General features: G+C 42.5%; 1 protein-coding gene across 3 annotated transcripts; it reads right to left on the bottom strand.

Annotated features, from left to right (window-relative positions):
- Positions 1 to 531: 531 nt before the first annotated feature.
- On the bottom strand, positions 532 to 19,910 carry MED10 (mediator complex subunit 10). 3 transcript variants are annotated; one of them, XM_084620696.1, is made up of 4 exons: positions 19,764 to 19,910; positions 18,858 to 18,941; positions 17,403 to 17,505; positions 532 to 686 (listed from the first exon to the last, which is right to left on the bottom strand). In XM_084620696.1, exons 1-4 carry the CDS (start codon positions 19,883 to 19,885, stop codon positions 663 to 665), a joined length of 333 nt encoding a protein of 110 aa, XP_084476822.1. In that variant the 5' UTR covers positions 19,886 to 19,910; the 3' UTR covers positions 532 to 662. The 3 variants fall into 3 exon arrangements, with proteins under 3 accessions (XP_084476822.1, XP_084476820.1, XP_084476821.1); XM_084620694.1 differs by having other exon boundaries at positions 673 to 803; XM_084620695.1 differs by lacking the exon at positions 532 to 686 and adding an exon at positions 12,924 to 14,648.
- Between the last annotated feature and the right edge of the window lie 934 nt (positions 19,911 to 20,844).

Here is a 20,844-nt window from a genome sequence, read left to right as displayed (position 1 = left end):
GATGGACATGTTACTTTAACAATTTGCTTAAAGGTTTGTTTAGAAATTCTTTCCCCCAATCGGTTTGTAATTTTCAAGGTACGCAACTGTCCCAGAAAACAGTTATAAAGACCTGGGATATTTCACCACCCATCTTGTCTTTTAGGCCCAAGCATATTTACATAGACATTCTGTCACTGTCAAGATGTACTTAAAACCACTGTTGTGTTTGGAGAGCTGCTGCATATCCACTTAAAACCACTGCCTTGCCATTATGCATCACACCTGAAGTAACAGTCTTATTTCTTTAAAAACGTATTTATACTGGTTTGTGTAACATGTAAGCATCCTGCTCTGAAACCCAAGCTCTTATCTGTCTTCTAGTCAAAGTTTTACTAGGTTTTCTGGCAGCTTGAAAAAGAAGATTCATGCCTCTGAAGCTCCCAACTTCCCTGGAGATGTAATATTTTCTTTAACAGAGCCTCCAGTGTACACATGGCTGTTGGTTGTAAAGTCTTTTACTAACACTAGTATGGAGGGGCCACAACCAAATTTAAACAAAAATCTTTTATTAATCACATGGTTTAACACATCATTTTACAGCCATTTTATGCTGTGGAAAATGGACATTGTGAACTCATACCATCCAAGGGTCCAAGCTGGCTCATTCTTCCATTTTGTTCTTATCCAGCATCTCCTCTTGATCTCTGTTAGAGGCATGAATAAAAACAGCTGATGCAAGATAATATTCCCACTGAGAGTGAATCTGTTCCAGGATGTCCTAGGGGATTCTCAACGGCATTTAGAAAGGTGATGGCAAACTGCTGACAGATTTTTCAAAAAAGAAATAGTTTTAAGTCCTATTTTAGATTTACACAACCCCAGGTCAGTTCCTACCCCATTACAACCCCCCACTCCCCTGACTTCCACTTGTATAGTCTATTTACCAGAGTAACATCTTAATTCACTTTGTCCGATGGTGACTCCAAGGAGGCTTGGTTGCCCTCCTCCACAGGTTCAGATGGTGGCCAGACATCACACTCATTGGTCTGACTCACAATAGCATGAGTCTCGCTGTCAGGTTCCAGTGTACCCAGCCAACAGCTAGGCCAAAGGGCTACCCATGGCCACTCCCTCCTCCTCCAAATTGTCGCTAATGTAGCACTTTGTGAGATATTTAGCACCCTTTGAGCTCAAACTAATCTCCTAGTTCTCACAGGGGTGGTAAAGGCTGCCATGTTTCCTCTCAGCATTTCCATGATTTCTGAAAACACACCCTTGAAACAAGATAGCCTGCTCCACGCAGCAAGGAACTTCCAGGGGCAGTGCTGCTGACCAGCCAGTTGTTAAACTCCAGAGAATGGAGTATCTGGCCTAGACACTTGTGCAATACTTATTCTAATTGGTACACATTTCCCTTCCAGAATGTCCTATGAGGCTGGAATCTGCTTGGATTGGTATGGAGCAGTGGAAGGAGTTCTTAGAGGAGGCACAACACTTCCAGACAGGTCATCACACCCTGAAACTTGCCCTGATTGGTCACTCCTGCTTTTGGAGAGGTCTTACAGGGCTGGAACAGACACCAATTTGTAGAGGGTTGCAAGGCAGGGGAGAGAGTGAGGTTCTTAGTGGAGACATATGACTTCCTTCCAGCCACGTGCCAATCTCTGCCCCGGAAGTAACACCCCAAGGGAGAGGGTCTTATGAGATGAGGGGGAAGTGGCAATGTTTGATTGATGGTAGATCTTTTCATTATTACTGACAAGCCCTAATAGAAGAGCTTCCTTTCCAGCAGGCGGGACACATCTGCATAAGCATTCAAATAAAGGAAGAAGAAGAAGAAGAAGAAGAAAAAAAAAGTCTTGCAATATGTAAACTTATTATTGAGAGGCTCTTCTCCTTCATAGTTATGCCAAAGAAGCTTCCTATAACTTTGGCTTGGAAAATTGGTTTGGTGTGAAAATTACCACATTTACTCTGCAGGCAAAAAGGAGAACGTTTTCACAAAGACTGCAGAATATTTGAAAATCGGATAAAAATCAATGATTTTTGTATAAATAAAGCAAATTTTAACAAATTTAAATTAAAAGTTTTTATTTAAAAAGTAATCCTTTTACAGTTAAATTTGAATTTATGGCAAGCTGGTGTTAAGCCCTAACCATAGTTTTTGGAAAATGTAGGGGACAATTTCCTGGTGCAAGTGCTGAAGGAACCAACTAGGGGCAGACCTCTTCTTGACCTGCTGCTCACAAACCGGGAAGAATTAGTAGGTGAAGCAAAAGTGGATGGGAACCTGGGAGGCAAGTGACCATGAGATGGTCGAGTTCAGGATCCTGACACAGGGAAGAAAGGAGAGCAGCAGAATACGGTCCCTGGACTTCAGAAAAGCAGACTTTGACTCCCTCAGGGGACTGATGGGCAGGATCCCCTGGGAGAATAACATGAGGGGGAAAGGAGTCCAGGAAAGCTGGCGGTATTTTAAAGAATCCTTATTGAGGTTACAGGGACAAACCATCCCAATGTGTAGAAAGAATAGTAAATATGGCAGGTGACCAGCTTGGCTTAACAGTGAAATCCTTGCTGCTCTTAAATACAAAAAAGAAGCTTACAAGAAATGGAAGATTGGACAAATGACCAGGGATGAGTATAAAAATATTGCTCGGGCTTGCAGGAGTGAAATCAGGAAGGCCAAATCACACCTGGAGTTGCAGCTAACAAGAGATGTTAAGAGTAACAAGAAGGATTTCTTCAGGTATGTTAGCAACAAGAAGAAATGAGGGAGGCAACCTCGTGACAGAGGATGTGGAAAAAGCTAATGTACTCAATGCTTTTTTTGCCTCTGTCTTCCCGAACAAGGTCAGCTCCCAGACTACTGCACTGGGCAGCACAGCATGGGGAGGAGGTGACCAGCCCTCTGTGGAGAAAGAAGTGGTTCGGGACTATTTAGAAAACCTGGACGAGCACAAGTCCATGGGGCTGGATGCGTTGCATCCAAGAGTGCTAAAGGAGTTGGCGGATGTGATTGCAGAGCCACTGGCCATTACCTTTGAAAACTCATGGCGATCTGGGGAGGTCCCAGATGACTGGAAAAAGGCTAATGTAGTGCCAATCTTTAAAAAAGGGAAGAAGGAGGATCCTGGGAACTACAGGCCAGTCAGCCTCACCTCAGTCCCTGGAAAAATCATGGAGCAGGTCCTCAAAGAATCAATCCTGAAGCACTTGAACGAGAGGAAAGTGATCAGGAACAGCCAGCATGGATTCACTAAGGGCAAGTCATGTCTGACTAATCTAATTGCCTTCTATGATGAGATAACTGGCTCTGTGGATGAAGGGAAAGCAGTGGACGTGTTGTTCCTTGACTTTAGCAAAGCTTTTGACACGGTCTCCCACAGCATTCTTGCCAGCAAGTTAAAGAAGTATGGGCTGGATGAATGGACTATAAGGTGGATAGAAAGCTGGCTAGATTGTCGGGCTCAACTGGTAGTGATCAATGGCTCTGTGTCTAGTTGGCAGCCAGTATCAAGTGGAGTGCCCCAAGGGTCGGTCCCGGGGCCGGTTTTGTTCAATATCTTCATAAATGATCTGGAGGATGGTGTGGATTGCACCCTCAGCAAGTTTGCAGATGACACTAAACTGGGAGGAGTGGCAGATACGCTGGAGGGTAGGTTTCAGACTAACAGCCGTGTTAGTCTGTATTCGCAAAAAGAAAAGGAGTACTTGTGGCACCTTAGAGACTAACCAATTTATTTGAGCATGAGCTTTCGTGAGCTACAGCTCACTTCATCGGATGCATAGGATACAGAGGGACCTAGACAAATTAGAGGATTGGGCCAAAAGAAATCTGATGAGGTTCAACAAGGACAAGTGCAGAGTCCTGCACTTAGGACGGAAGAATCCCATGCGCTGCTACAGACTAGGGACCAAGTGGCTAGGCAGCAGTTCTGCAGAAAAGGACCTAGGGGTTACAGTGGACGAGAAGCTGGATATGAGTCAACAGTGTGCCCGTGCTGCCAAGAAGGCCAATGGCATTTTGGGATGTATAAATAGGGGCATTGCCAGCAGATCGAGGGACGTGATCGTTCCCCTCTATTCAACATTGGTGAGGCCTCATCTGGAGTACTGTGTCCAGTTTTGGGACCCACACTACAAGAAGGATGTGGAAAAATTGGAAAGAGTCCAGCGGAGGGCAACAAAAATGATTAGGGGACTGGAACACATGACTTATGAGGAGAGGCTGAGGGAACTGGGGATGTTTAGTCTTCGGAAGAGAAGAATGAGGGGGGATTTGATAGCTGCTTTCAACAACCTGAAAGGGGCTTCCAAAGAGGATGGCTCTAGACTTTTCTCAGTGATAGCAGATGACAGAACAAGGAGTAATGGTCTCAAGTTGCAGTGGGGGAGATTTAGGCGGGATATTAGGAAAAACTTTTTCACTAGGAGGGTGGTGAAACACTGGAATGCGTTACCTAGGGAGGTGGTGGAATCTCCTTCCCTAGAAGTTTTTAAGGTCAGGCTTGACAAAGCCCTGGCTGGGATGATTTAGTTGGGGATTGGTCCTTCTTTGAGCAGGGGGTTGGACTAGATGACCTCCTGAGGTCCCTTCCAACCCTGATTTCTATGGCTCTATAGTATAATATATTCATCATTTTAATAAATACAAAGAGATATTGAATCAATGAGACCTCTTCACGAACTTTCATGAGTTAAAAACTGGGTTTTTATACACAGATCCAGGGGGAAAAAATAGCTAACTTAAGGTCAAGCTTTATAAATATGGTACAATTTGTCTTGTAGTGCACAAAATACGTATGTCATTTTCAGTCTTTAAAATGGAGTAAATGCTAATATTTCTGTTTCAAATGTCAGCATTTTCAGCTGTGATGTGCACAAACACTTGGTTTCATCTGTTGTATTTATCCAATACATTTTTTGTTAGTTAAATAAAACTTTTTAAATGCTGTCTGTACACTTTAATTGAATTCCAGTTTCCATCCAAATGAAGCTTGATACAAATCACAAGTAAAAAGTTAATTATCTAGTAAATTTAACAATAAAAATGTAGAAGTTAAGAATCTGAAGAAATGTATGTTAAATGTATAGTTAATGTATCCTCCTGGTTAACGAAAGCAGTGTCAAATCTAGTATAACAACTGCATTTAATTTTAAATTAAATCAGCAATGAAAAATGTTTAGGAAAATAACTATAAAATACAAATGGAAAACGATTAAAATTGATTTATATCAAGATTTTCTGCTTGCTGATTTTAATTGATGATTAAACCAATCTATCATTCTACCCAGGTTGGAGGCGATTTAAAACAAAAACACGCTTCTCAATAGTTCACGCCATATTGACTTCCCAGCTTGTAACTTCAAACAAAAATCCTTGCTTTCAAATTCAAGTTACACCTCCTGGATAAGGTAATTGTTCTGAAATTTTGATTACACTAAGTTGTGATGATATATGCATTTCAATGTACTTTAACTCATTTGTGTGGGCAGCTTAAGCGTTCATTTCCTTACATGCAAGAGTTTTTTAAGCAGGCCTGTTTTTCAAATTAAGTGTTTTGTTTTTGAAATTAAAAAGACTAGTTGCTCACCATGCTAAATAATAAAACTGGCTAAATTGTATGCTAAGCAAGAATATTTTGAACATGGAAACAAAGCCAGAAAACTTAGCCTACTGATTAACACAGCAACAGGCATCTGTAAGTGATAATGATGATGATGTTTTTTTTTGTTTTTTTGGGGGGGGGGTTCTAATTTTCATTTGAAATGCACAAAGACTAGAGTTGCTGAAGCATTATTGCATTCAACTGAAGTTTACATGGAAAAGGACAGGTAGATTCAGAAAAGAATAAACTTTTACTCTTATCTGAATAAGCTCAAAAGCATTCCAAAGTTAACTAAGCACAAACAGAACATAATATTTTCAGAAAGGATTACCAAACAATGACTTGAAAAATAAAGCACCACACCCAGAGGGGTGTAATGGTAATTTCTTTTAAAAGTTGTATCTTTGTTTATTTTGGAAGCAATTACTGATGATATACAAAGAAACAGAACCTGCTGAATGCATGGAGGATTTCCACTATTTAATTGATCCTAAAAACAGAGGTGGGCAAACTACGGCCCACATCCAGCACGTGGGACCCTCCTGCCCAGCCCCTTAGCTCCTGGCCCGGGAGGCTCGCCCCCAGTCCCTCCCCCCGCTGTTTCCCCTCCCCCGCAGCCTCCGCTCACTGCACTGCCACCGCAATGCTGTGGGCGGCAGCGCAGCTACAGAGCTGGCCTGACCCGGTGCTCTTTGGTGTGCAGTGGCTGGCTCCAACTGGGCGATGCAGCTGCCTGTCCTCGTGCTTTGGGTAGTGCAGCTGTAGTGCCGCCAGCCACTGGTGCTCCAGACAGCGTGGTAAAGGAGCAGGAGAGGTTGGAGAGAGGGCAGGGAAGTTAGGGGGTGGTGGTCAGGGGGCAGGGGCAGTCAGGGGTGGAGGGTCCATAGACGGTCAGGGGACAGGGAGGTGGACAGGCAGGGGTCCCGGGGGCACAGTCAGGAAGGGGGGGGTTGAAAGGTGCAGTGGGGGGCAGTCAGGGGCAGGGGTTCTGGGAAGCGGTCAGGGGATAGGGGTGGTTGAATGGGGCAGGGGTCCCGGGGGGGCAGTCAGGAATGAGAGGCGGGGTTGGATGAGGCGGCATGGGGCAGTCAGAGGTGGGGGGTCCGGGGGCAGTCACGGGACAGGGAGAAGGGGTGGTTGCATGGGGCAGGAATCCTGGGGAGCCGTCAGGAGGCGAGAAGTGGGGGGGGGGCAGATGGCAGCAGGGGCCGTGCCACGGATGGCTGTTTAGGGAGGCACCGCCTCCCCAACCAGCCCTCCATACAATTTCGGAAACCCAATGTGGCCCTCATGCCAAAAAGTTTGCCCTCATGCCCCTGTCCTAAAGGAGTGGACAAAATAAATCATGCCTTCCACAGGCCAATATCATTGATGTTTGAAAGTATAAAAGTTGTACAAGATTTTAATATTAAAGATGTCTAAAACTGTAGGCTAGCCTGTCTCCCTCAAACTGCAATATTTTATATTTTGATTAAAAAGCTTGATTGTTTTATTTTTCCAATTTATTCCGTCTTAGGCAAAACAGGTTTCTTGGTAGAATTCATAGGATGAATGCTGCCTAACAGCCTTCCCCTTCTGGCAAGGCTGAAAGGCAAGTCAATAGCTATAACTCAAGATGTACTTTATTTATTTACTTTTAAATAATTTTTCAGATTTACTCTTGTAAGCCTTGGACATATGAACCAAACTAGGCTTGGCCTTGGCAGAATAGCAACACACCAGATATTTGCTAACCGAGTAAGCACATTTCTGAACAGCCAGGATGGTACTAGAAAACCCAGACCTCTTCAGTAACTAGGTAAGCAAACACTTAAGAGATGTTACAAGAGACACAGACCCCGTTGTTCTGTTCAAACTAGCAGGTACAAGGTACAAAGCTGGTAACTAACAACATCTAGAGTGTAATAGGTAACTTGTTTGTTTCAATGCATAAGACAAGTCATAGGAGGGACCACTTTGTACTGGCCTAGGGGACAGCATCATGTTATGTTGATTGAGCTGGTACCTTGTTTCAGGCATACATGTGTTAGTGTACCTGTAACCACTGAGCTGGGGTACTAGGACTTTGCTTTGTCAACAATAAACCTGGCTGAGCACCTTTCCCACTGAACCGAGCCAGTGGTCTACCTTTCTGAACACTGAGGTCTGATGAATCAGCAAGCTGTACTCCCTACTAGATGCCAATACACAGGAACTCCTGAGACTAGCAGCAACACCACCCACATTTGTCACCCCTGTCAATTATTTTACGAAACTCATAAGTAACCAGTAACAAATGAAAAAATAGGAAGTATCAGAAAACTTGCCTTTATGCAAAAGATGTGTATTTCAAAAACTTCATAATCAATCCCTGAATTATTCAAAGACATTAAAGAACGTGGTTCAATTTTTGGTAAAGCAGCAGTAAACAAGATGTTGGCATGAATAAACACTGATGAAAAAGGGGTTCGGGTAAAAGTAGGGCAAAATGCCAGACTGAAGATTCTCATCTGAAGATAATCACAGCAACTAATTTAATAAAAAGATTATAAATGGGATATTTGGCTCCTATCACTACTTTAGGCAGTAACAAAGTGAACACTCTCAAAAGATACTTCAGGTTGAACCTCTCTAGTCCAGCACCCTCGGGACCTGACCAGTGCAGAACCAGAGAATCTGCCGAACCACGGGAAGTCAATGCAGGGTGCCAGAGGATCTCCGTAAGTGCAGGAAGTAGGAGTGCAGGGGGTGCTGCAGCACCTCCAGGGTTCGCGCCCAGTGTGACTCCCTGCCCGGAGGCTCCAACGCCGGCCCCACATCCTCCCTCCCGGAGCTGAATGCCACGAATCAACTGTTCGTGGCACTCCAGAGGCGCTGGGAGGGAGGAAAAGGAGTTGGTAAGCACGGGGCTGAGGGGGGAATTTGGCGCCGATGGATGCTCTGCACCCACTGATTTTTCCCCATGGGTGCTCCAGCCCTGGAGCACCCACAGAGTCGGCACCCATGTCTGACTACAGACGTTGCCAGACCAGGGAGTGCCAGATGAGAGGTTCAACCTGTATTTTGGTACCAGTTCTTTCCATTATTAATCCCCAAGAAATAGGCAGAATCAACTGAATCAACGTTAAGATTCACATGAAACACACACAAATCATTACAGCTCAGAGGAAAATGAAGGCCCAGTCTTGCTAAGGCTACAGTTATACTACTTTTAAGTCTATTACATTTTTTGAAAATTACATTGAAAAGACAACTACGGGTGCGAAGTCAACCACTCAAAAAAACTTAGGAAATGCCAGAAGATTTCCTGTGCCATCCCTCTTCTGCATATGCATCATGATTCATCTTTTAATTACAATATTTCTACAGGACCCGTGCCTCATTCAGTGTACAGGATGGATGTAGGCCAGTGAATAAATAGCATTTCAATATTTTATATTATTCTCACTGTTCAACGTGCAGCCTTATTTACCACAAAGCATCCAAGCCCTGCACCAAATAAAAATTATTAATTTGCTTATAGGCTTTTCTCTAGTGCTGTCAACATCTGAATGCTTCACAAATATTAATTTATCTTAATAACCACACCTGTGAATTGGTATAGTTATCCCAAGCTGTAAAATGGGGAAGTGATACACAGAGACTTAGGTCAAAATTATCAAATTCACTTTTTTTGGATGCCCAGTTTGGGATGCCTTGGGCTGTTCAAAGAATAACTTACACTGAGTTCAGTTAAAGTGCTCAGCACTTTTCAAATCATGCCTTAAGTATCTCAAACTGGTCACCCAGAAAGTGAGGAATGCATAGAAGCTACTGTGAAGGTTTGTGACTTTCCCACTATTACATGAGGACTCTTGGCAAAGGCAGGGATCGAATCCTATTCTCCCAGGGGCACACTTGACTGCCTTAATTACAAGAAGAAAAGGAGTACTTGTGGCACCTTAGAGACTAACAAATTTATTTGAGCATAAGCTTTCGTGAGCTACAGGAAGATCTTTTCACTCCCTGCCTCTTTCAGCTACACAGCTTCCAATTCATTTATTACATTCTTGATTCATTCCTTTCCACCATCCAAACTGTGCACCAAATGAGGCCTGATCCCATGGAAAAAAATCACTATGTGATCATGATGACTACCATAATGCAGACATTATGGGTTTCACAGCTATTTGTTGTTAGCAGAAAAGTGTGGGACTCAAAGAATACTGGACTCTATTCCAGGTCCTGGAGGGCAGTGTGTTACAAACCATTTCTGCTCCTCCTCCCTCACATGTCTACCTCATCCACCCATGACCTCCCCACAGGCTATCCTCTTCTGTTCTTATCCCTTCTGCTCCTGTTCCACTCGTGTGCAAATGGCAGTTTTCTGAGGCTTATAATTTGGCAGAATATGGATGGAAACGCATGAAATAAATTAGTACTTGTGAGGGATATTTTTTAAAACAGTGACCACCTCATTACTCAATTTTAACAAATGATCAGTTGAAAGATGGGTATATACATGCTAAATATGAAAGAGTGAGCTATAATCCTTCACACAATTACAAGAAAAATGAAACTTAAGCCATCTCATTTTCTTATTTTTGCAGTTAATATTGTTTATAAAAATCATAATAACTGGGAGCAATACCTTGACTTTAGTAAAGCTTTTGATACAGTCTCCCACAGTATTCTGGCCTGCAAGTTAAAGAAGTATGGATTGGATGAATAGACTATAAGGTGGATAGAAAGCTGGCTAGATTGTCGGGCTCAACGGGTAGGGATCAATGGCTCGATGTCTAGTTGGCAGCCGGTATCAAGCAGAGTGCCCCAGGGGTCAGTCCTTGGAATTAATTGCACCCTCAGCAAATTCGCAGATGACACTAAACTGGGGGGAGAGGTAGATACGATGGAGGGTAGGGATAGGGTCCACAGTGACCTAGACAAATTGGAGGATTGGGCCAAAAGAAATCTGAGGTGGTTCAACATGGACAAGTGCAGAGTCCTGCACTTGGGATGGAAGAATCCCATGCAGCGCTACAGACTGGGGACAGACTGGCTAAGCAGCAGCTATGCAGAAAAGGACTTGGGGATTACAGTGGATGAGAAATAGAATATGAGTCAACAGTATGCCCTTGTTGCCAAGAAGGCTAATGGCGTATTTGGCTTCATTTGTAGGAGCATTGACAGCAAATCGAGGGAAGTGATTATTCTCCTCTATTCGGCACTGGTGAGGCCACATCTGGAGTACTGCATGCAGTATTGGGCCTCCCACTACAGAAGGGATATGGGCAAATTGGAGAGAGTTCAGCAGAGGGCAACAAAAATGATTATGGGGCTGGGGCACATGACTTATGCAAATAGGCTGAGGGAACTGGGGTTATTTAGTCTGCAGAATGGGGGGGGGGGGCAGAAGAGGGATTTGATAGCAGCCTTCAATTACCTGAAGCAGGGTTCCAAAGAGGACAGATCTAGGCTGTTCTCAGTGGTGGCTGATGACAGAACAAGGAGCAATGGTCTCCAGTTGCAGTGTGGGAGATCTAGGTTGGATATAGGAAAAGCTATTTCACTAGAAGGTTGGTGAAGCACTGGAATGGGTTACCAAGGGAGGTGGTGGAATCCCCATTCTTAGAGGCTTTTAAGGCCCGACTTGACAAAGCCCTGGCTAGGATGATTTAGTTAGGGTTGGTCCTGTTTTGAGCAAGGGTTTGAACTAGATGACCTCCTGAGGTCTCTTCCAACCCTAGTCTTTTAGGATTCTATATATAGAACTAGATTTTGGCCCTAATAGGGATCATCATGAGTAAGTGACAAAATAGTCAGAGATACTATTAGCTAGAGAGATACACCATAATCACATTTTTCTCTTACAGGGCATTTTTAAACCATGTGAGGCAAAAATGAGGAAAAAAAACAAGTTTTTCCAGAGGACTGGGAGAACATACTGCTTGCCTTTATGAACAAAGTGTCCCTTGGAGGTCAGTGGAAGATTTTGTTTATACTCTCTATTTATATTCTTTACCACAGAGTTTTATAAACCAAAATAGATTCAAAATTCAAGAGGTAATGCCATAGAGTTGGATTCATTCCATCTTTGACAACAATTTCAAACTGAAAGATTTCTGTTCTGCTTTAAAAACTGGATTCAGGTATAATTTCAAAATAACGACATTCCCTAAATTTCTATTATTAGTTTTGTATACATGTGTAAGTTGACTGAAATTAAACAAAGTAGATAGAGACTACCTTTATAGTCACAAATTTTAAACCTAACTATAGTGAGAAAGCAAATACTCTTAAGTTATATTCATTTATTTTTAGCCAGATTACCTTTCTTGGTTTATCCTTCCTCAAAAGATTCTATTATCAATCTGAAACAAATAAGTTCCCCGTTCTGAATTCTTTTCTAATCACCCACAATACTGAGTATGTATACTTATTGCAATCTGAAATTTATACTGCCTTAACTTACTGTCTTCCTACCCTCTCTTTTGTTAAGGAAACACTGCTGTTTCTAGTTTTATTAAATATAAATAGGAGCTAGAACAGTTGCTGTAAAGCTGATAGCATATACAGAATACATGCAGGTGCTGCATATGCAAGTGTGGCCTTCATGAGTTATATAAGTCACTTGAAACAAATGCAAACATAACATCTCTTTGTATTCTCTATTTATGCTGCTGGTAAGAGAGCTGCTTTACAGTAACAAGTGAGATCAAATAATTCAGCAAGATTTTAAACAAACTGAAATTAAATCTCAATATACAGACCAACATCAGTGAAATGTTAAGTATTAGAACAAGAGGCATATCTGCTACTATTTGGACGCCTCCCTAACATGGTAAAAGTAGGGACGTTTTCAGCCTTTTCCACCGTGAAGCTAGCCTTTCACTATGTGCACTATAGCACTGCATGGTGATCCTGTTAAACTAATCTTTCCTGCAAGGAACATCTACAATAAACAGTAGCTGCGACTTGTGCTAATTTGTACAAGCTCTCTCTATTATTTTATTGAAAAATATATTGGGATGGTGACACATTCCCCTCTGGTGTTATCTGGACTGGTGATCTCCTAGGCCTCTCCAATCCTTGACTCTGGGAGCCAGCCTTACTCTGCTCTGCTGTGAGAGCCCCCACTCCTGGGCTGTTCACGCACAGCCTCTGGCATGTAAGCTACTTGCAAGCAAATGACACTAACCAATATCTCCGGTCCCAGACACAACCCTAGGAACCTCTGTCTTGCAGTATCCAGTTATGCCCGCCGGATGTTGCAAGCTTATATAAATTCATCAATTTAACAAAGAAATTGATATGTAGCAGGCCTGTTATCCCAAGGGGTGCCTGTAACACACTTTGAACCAAATGCACTGCTTCAGGTAGAACAAAAACAAACAAAATTTATTAACTATAAAGATAGATTTTAAGTGATTATAAGTCAAAGCATAACAAGTTAGAGTGGTTACCAAAATAAAATAAAATATAAGCATACAATCTAAACTCTCAACCTTATTAGACTGGGCAGCAACTAGATTAAGCAGTTTTTCCTCACCCCACTGGATATTGCAGTCCTCAATATACAGGTTTGTCCTTTAAGCCTGGGCTAATCTTCTGTGTTGGAGTCTTGTCATCTTCTTCTCAGTGTCTTGGTTGCTTGCAGCATTGGTGGGGGCAGGAGAAGGCCCCAGAATATGTCCACTCTGCCTGTTTTATACTCTCAGTCCATATGCTTACAGAACACGAGTCCAGGCATGTCTGTGGGGCACTGCGGAGTCTCCAAGCAAGGTTGAGCAATTCCCCTGGTGGGGTCTCATGCAGGTGAGTCATTGCATTGTAGCTCCCTTGCTAGACAATGGCTGTTGATGGGTTATTTGACACCCCGCCTGGGCATTGGTTACTTTCCTTGTTGTTGCCTCTGGGAGCGAATATCTGTCTGATTCCACAACTTACAGCATGTTTTAGTGACCACCATATAATACAATTCTCATAACTTCATATGCATTAATGATATACATATATATGGATAGAGAAATGACTCAGCAGATCATAACCTTTCCCCTGATACCGTACAAGGCATGCTTTATATGTAAGATCACAATTATATGAAAATGAATAATATGGAGAATATACAATATGTTCCCCCAAGGTACAGACTGTCACAGATGGTATGGAACAGAAACATACTAGAAGAACTAGCTACAATATTCATTTCAAAGTGTTTATTATATATTTTGCCCAAAGAAAATGCAATACACTTAATAAAAGATTTGTTTCTGCATCAAATGCTGAACAAAATGCAAGCACGGCTGGGAGGCCATCCTTGAAAATGTTCAATTTTTCCATCCTCAGCCACCTGTCCTTCCATTCACAGGACTGAAGGGGACTTTTTGGTTGTGGTTGACAAAGTTACATGGATGTACAGCACCTGACAATGGATTTCCATTTCAGCAGAAATTTAGTAAAAAGAAAGAAGTCCTGTCCAGTCATGCTTTTATAAACTATCAGGAAAGAGCTAGTTAATAGTAGTCAATTCTCATTCCCGCCCTTCCTCCCCAACCCACCACATGAGATAGGCTGTAGCCTATTATAATAATCAAGTATAACTAGCTTCCAAAAGAAGTGTATTTATCCAGGCTGGCACTTGATCATAATTCTTTTCCATACTAAAAATGTACTTTGTGGGAAATGACGTACAATAGCTTGCAAGTCTCACACATGCCTCAAACAACTTTTGTGGAAAGAACACAGTAGTACAGGAAGTTTCAAATGCAATCTTTAGATGCATAAAAGTCTGTAGGAAAACATTATGGCTTCCAAAACAAAACAAAACCACCCAAAAACAGTGCGTGGTAATCAGGCTCCCTTACAGCCCATAACCACATACATGAACACGCCTAGTAGGAAGACTGAAGAACTTCTTCTGTCCAGTGAGCTCAACATTTTCACAAAAGATTATCAGTTCCATGAAAATATTAGGCATCTTAGAACATACCAAAGGCAGTCTTAAGGAGGAGGTTCTTCTCCTCGAATAGCTTTGTACTTGGCCATGTCCTCTGGGAAGACCTTAGTCAGCTCTTGAATCAATAAGCTTTTAAATTTCTAGAATGAAAAAAGATTTTAGAATATAAAAAAATTGGCCATATATTGGAGCCAGTCAAACAGAGTAAGTTATTCACTGAAATATTTGCAAATAATAGTCAACCAGGTCTACCATTCCTTGACCTCACTGAATGGTATTCAAGTCAGAAAAAACAAGTCTTACAAGACCCTTATTCATAGTAACTGCCTGAAATCTATTTTATATTTTCTATAAACTAAACTAGCAATCAAACTCTTTCAAGAAAGGTAAGGAAACTAGACTCTTGATAAGCTCTGGCGCAATGATGTCCAATTTGTGGCCCTCAAGTCTATCATTTTAAAGAAGAAAACCGGCACTTACTTAATTGAAAGTGTGCTGAACCATGTCCTGAAGTTTGTAAACTAAGAAGCCTGAATCAGCCCCCTTTCCACCATTTCCCCCAGTGCTTCCTAGCTCTTCTCTTGAAGCCTCAAGAGCAACTCTGATGTGAGCCAAGTTCCTCTGAGCAACTGCTGTCCCTTCCCTGATGCAACAGCTCAGCAACTCATCCGCTTGGTGCACCACAGCGGAAGGAGAGAATAGTTCTGACTTCCCTGCCAGGCTGTGGGAGCTTCAGGGAGAAAACAACAGAAGTTTGATTGATACTACTTGAGACCAGGGAAGCACCTAGCAAAGCACAGCGGATTTCCTTCCCTCACACAATCACAGGACAAGGGTAGGAAATCTCTAGTAAGGGAGGGAAAGATGCTGAGAACCAATCAATTATGGCTTCCTGAATCTTTATCCCAACCCTGAACGCAGATTAGAGCAACCTAGGAGTTTCTCTAATTTGTACTATGGTGTCCAATAACTGGCTATAGCCAGCATACAGCATACTCCAGTCACACCCTCTCCATCAGAAATACGACTTATATAGTTAAACATAAAACTATTATGCTAGATCACAATAGGTCCACCAAGCCTGATATTCTACCCAAAAAGAGCATCTTACACCCAGCACTTCAGAAGGAATAAAAAGAATAATGCACTTAGCCAAGTATGTAAGGCTACATCACAAGGCTGAACACAGACCACTGAAACCTGGAGATCAATTTATGTCTTGTAGCACGCATATTGCTGTCCTCTGTGCGTATTTAAATCTAGCTATTCTTCAGCTGCAGATTTTTTCTGAGTCTTGCTAAAAACTGTCTCAATATCTTTCAGTAATGAATTCCTAAGGCTGATTAAACATTAGGAAACAGGATGCCCACAATCTTATTGAAAAGAAACTACTAATTCAGACAAACACATTTTAACTAACATCAACTTGAACTTCCATTTAATATCATCTGCCACTGTGTGCCTCATCTCATACTGAAGATGATAAAATTCACAAAAGATGTATTTTACTGTTAGGTACAACAGTTTCTTGTTATACATCTATAACTATTATCCACACATCAGTGTTCCAAAGGCAATAAGGCCAAACAAGATTTGGAAAACATAACAATGCTTTTATTTAAGGGGAATAAGTGCAGACTGCTGTTACTACTAAAAGTTAGTAAAGTGTCCTCCATTCATGGGTTTAAGAGTGGGTTTGGGTTTTTTGTTTTTTTTTTAACTTTGATTTAATCCCTTTAGCATCACACAAGGGGAAAATACTGTTATGGGTTGGGTTAAACCTTGTTGAAACTGGTGTGGTTAAACTGCCCTTCACTCACGAAAAGTAGAAAAAATATTCAAACTCTTATGAAACCAGAAAGGTGGAACAATAGCAGCCTCCAGCCAAAACACAGACACATGCAAGGCACATGTGGATGGAGAGGCTTCACTGAATATTGCTTTAGCAGCGGTGTATGAGACAGGGAAGCAGCAAGAATACAAAACAAAAATCAGTGAAAGAGCAGAAAGTCAAGGACAAAGGCTTGCCTGGGAGCATGATAAAAGCCTAGAGATATTTTTATGCTGAGTGTTGGTTGAAAGAGGCTTGGAACTGTGAGCAAAGAAACTCTCTCCTCTTTGACTCCTGCTATGTTCAGGGAAACATGACTCTCTGAATTTTTTGTAAAATAAGCAGGAATGCATTGAAGATACCAAGCTCAATCAACAGTTTCTCCTCCTGACCAATACAACCCACAGGACCCTGAATTTTGGGGAACTGTTTAGGTCACACAAGGGTAACTATCAAATAACAGAAACCATCTTACTTTATTAGAAAGAGATAATTAGAAAGTATCCTCCATGTTTTTCTATTCTTAGAACTGTTTTATGGTGAATTTGCACACCATAGCCATGCTTAGGAAATTATACATTCAGTACCTATGGAATAGCAGTTGAAACAAAACCAACTAGCTCTTACACAGCACACTTTCCATCATTAGATATCAAAGTGAGGTGGCAGCTCTATGAACAGACTGTATAAAGAAGATTAGATTAGATGTGTGTTATGGCTATAGAAATGAAAGTTTGATTTTGTATTTAACCTTACCATAGAATTAGAGACCATAACTACAAAACAAGCTGCAACATTATCAGTTAAGATAAATAGATTGGAAATAAGCCGCAGTGCAACCCACTTAATGAAGAAAATCTGATAATCATTCCAAAAAGATGACAAGGCTTAGAAATACTTAAATATGGTTCCTATCCTTATTATAAAGAACACAATTATATTTTTAATACATCATAGAATATCAGGGTTGGAAGGGACCTCAGGAAGTCATCAGGCCAATGCTCAAACCACGGAACTATCCCTCCCCCCAAATTATACTCATTATACATTATACTCATCTTACCTTCATAGTGTCAATTTTGCCTTTTACTTGTTCATTTTTAGCCAAAGCCCTTTCCAAACACTCTTTAGTGTAAAGCTGGGGATTACGGCCTTGATCTATGTATCTGGAAATATGAAAGATGCCATGTAAGTGTATCATGTAAGTTAAGATATTCCTTATCTTCACTAAATACAGCAATGAGAAGCTCAATTACACTGAGTAAAAGAAAGGCATATACAAGTATGCTTTGTGTTCCTCCATCTGAAGCATGCATTCTAATATGTGGATTAGGCCAGCAGCTCCCAAACTGTGATCCAAGGAGCACCTGACAGTGATCTGCAAACATCTGGTGCTGGTTTTCAATGGCCGGCTGCTTCTAAGTGTCCAGACTTTTCCTTGTGAAGAGCCTAGAGGATTGTAGAATGTGCTGGGAATCAGCACCATGTGACTAGCTAACTCTCTCCAGACCACCAGTAAGTACATGAAAGCTGGAGAAGAAACAGGAGTCACCATCAGCAAATGGACCAGCAGTGAGAGCAAAGCAAAGTGATGTGACAACCGTAGCAAAGTGGTATACAGGGAGAAAGGAATAAAGCAGCTAGAACATCAAGGGAAGAACTGAGTAGACAGAAGTGGGGAGATGAAAAAAACCAAATATTCAAATTATCTTCTTTTAAAAAGGTCACACATTTACTTTATTAGAAAGTGCTAAAAAGGCATTAGTATTTCCCCAATTTTACTATGTCACAGAAACAATTACTATAGTTGCCACAAGGATGTTATGTGATTGAAAATAAATTGAAAGATATTGTCTCAAACTATTAAAATATAGACTGAACTATAAGAAAGTTTTGAAACCACCTGGTTTAGCCATCTACAAGTAGCAATACTATACACATTTCTCAGCTTGTCACATTTGAGGTCATTTAGAATTCATGAAATTGAATGACTAATGTGCTAACTCACTGAGCAGTATAAGTTGATTCACATAGCTCTGCCATTAAACTTTGGCCCAAAACTAGATCAGTAAGAGTATAACAGGTGAATGCAAAATTAACAACTGACTGCCAATTATGTAAATATATGCAGTGACTATGGCGTACAAAAACAGGGGCTCTGATAAAAAACAAACTAGTTTTCACTTGTAATCTAAAGCAAGATTTGAATCCTGAATAAAGAACCAGAGTGAGATGGAAAGCTATACACAGTACCAAGTAACTGAATTAGATAAGCTCTTTCCCAGCCTTGAGTTATGCAATTTATGCAAACATTAATGACAAAATAAACAGACGTGAAAATAGATGGATAACTCATAATTTGTCTTACTCTTTTTCCTTCAGATTCTTTAGGAATATTTCTAAAGTCAAATTAAACAAAACACAAAAACTGCAGTGGAAATGTCTAACACTACAAGATTAACTGTCTCTTCAATTTGATGATGTGTGGAGGTTGCTCCCCAGATGTAAAGTTACTTACTCAAAAACCTCTAAAGGTACGCTTATATCGTGAAGTTGCTGTCGGCACTTGTCAATATCTTGCAAGCCGGTAACCATAAAATTCCTGGGAAGAGAAAAATCATGTGGCTATAAAACCAGACCCAAATTAGTTACAAACATCCTTCTACATTTTCTCAGCTTCAAAGTATAACTGATCTCACTGCTGTTGGGTTGCTGCCTACAAGAGGCTGCAAGAATAAACAAGGGAATGAAAAGGTTCTCTGGAGGTTCTCATGGCACCTTTTCCATGTGCAGCCCTGGATTCCTAATGCACTTCTAAATCTAGGTCTTTGGTACACAGCACACCATACCGAGTATATGAGTCCCTTCCAAACAGAATTAATTAATCGTCACAGGACGCTCACAAAATAAATCATTATTGTTGCAATCACATGTCCCAGATTTGACCCTACTACAAACAGGTTTGGAAATCAGTATATTTTCCCGTCAGGCTGTACACTTGGCACCACTGCATCCTGTTGAATCATGCTAATAGACCATGCTTCAAAGTTTAGTTTACAGTTTATTTAAACCTAAGTATTGCTCTTCACACACCAATGCAACTGCACGTTAGAGACCTGCTCCCTGCTGATCACCACGCCACGTGACAGGCGTTACTTGACAGGTGGACACTGGTCCATCACCGACAGACCCGCCCTGACTACTCCTAGGCGAGACAGCGCCTGCAGGCGAGGAGGCGCCACAAGCCTCCCCACCCACAAGTGGTTACAGGCCGTCGCTCCTCCGGGAAGCGTCCCCACGCCCGCTTCCCATAAGGCCCCAGGGCGCCTGCAAGGGGCCGGCGCTGCCGCGTAGCGCTCGGCCGCCAGGGAGACGCCCAGCGCAGGGGCCACTGAGCCGGGGGCGGGCGCGGCGGGGGTCTCACAGCTTCTGGTTGAGCCCGGCCTGGCTGCTGGGCTGGAAGTCGCTGACGATGATGCCGAGCTGCCGGATGTTCTCCACAAACTTCTCCAGCTGCTCCTCCAGCGAGTCGAACTTCTCCGCCATCGCCCTGCGCCGCCGCCACTTCCGGTCGCGCGCCCGAGAGCGTCAGGGGGCGGGGCGAAGCCGGGGTTCCCGCCCTGCGACCCAGCGGCGGGCCAGGCCCGGGCTTCGGGGAAAGCGCCCCAGGGAGGGGGGCAGCTCCCCGGCCTCGCGGGCTCCTGCTCTGCCCTGGAACAACCCAAGGCGAGCTCCGTGGGAGTCGCCGGGCGTGGGCGCAGCTACGCTCCGGTCAATCTGCCCAGGCCATTAGGTGCCGCGGAGAAGCCACCTGACTGAGGGGCGTGGTGCCCTGGTTGCCATGCGGAGGTTGTTGCAGTGGGCGTGCGGACTTGGTCTGTGTCAAGACTAATAGGCCTCCCGCAGCTGTCCGGTAGCACCCTGTGCCCTTGCAGCACTGTCAGTTCCTAGCACCAGTGCTCAGGAGTCACAGAGAGAGAAAGAACATTAAGATGGGCCAGATTGGGTCAGGCCAAAGGTCCAAATAGCCCGGTGTCCTGTTTTCCAACAGTGGCCAATGCCAGGTTCCCCAGAAGGAATGAACAAAACCTGTAATCTTCCTTTTCTTTTTGTAATCGTCAAGTGATCCTTCCCCAATTCCCAGCTTCTGGCAAACATAGGCTAGGGACACCATCCCTGCCCATCCTGCTAGTAGCCGTTGATGGATCTAGATCTCCATGAACTTATCTAGTTCTTTTTTTATCTTATAACCATGTTATAGTCTTGGCCTTCACAACATCCTATGGCAAGGAGTTCCATAGGTTGACTGTGCATTGTGTGAAAAAATACTTCCTTTCATTTGTTTTAAATCTGCTGCCTATTAATTTAATTTGGTGATCCCTAGTTTTTGTGTTATAAGAAGGAGTAAATAACACTTCATTTTTTACTTTCTCCACACCAGTCATGATTTTATAGACCACAAGTATACCCCCCTCCTAGCCATCTCTTTTCTAAGCTGAAAAGTC

The sequence above is a fragment of the Lepidochelys olivacea genome (genome assembly GCF_965140295.1).
Source record: "Lepidochelys olivacea isolate rLepOli2 genome assembly, chromosome: 2".
In the NCBI taxonomy this organism is placed as follows: domain Eukaryota; kingdom Metazoa; phylum Chordata; order Testudines; family Cheloniidae; genus Lepidochelys; species Lepidochelys olivacea.
This window is presented reverse-complemented; position numbering and strand designations above follow the sequence as displayed.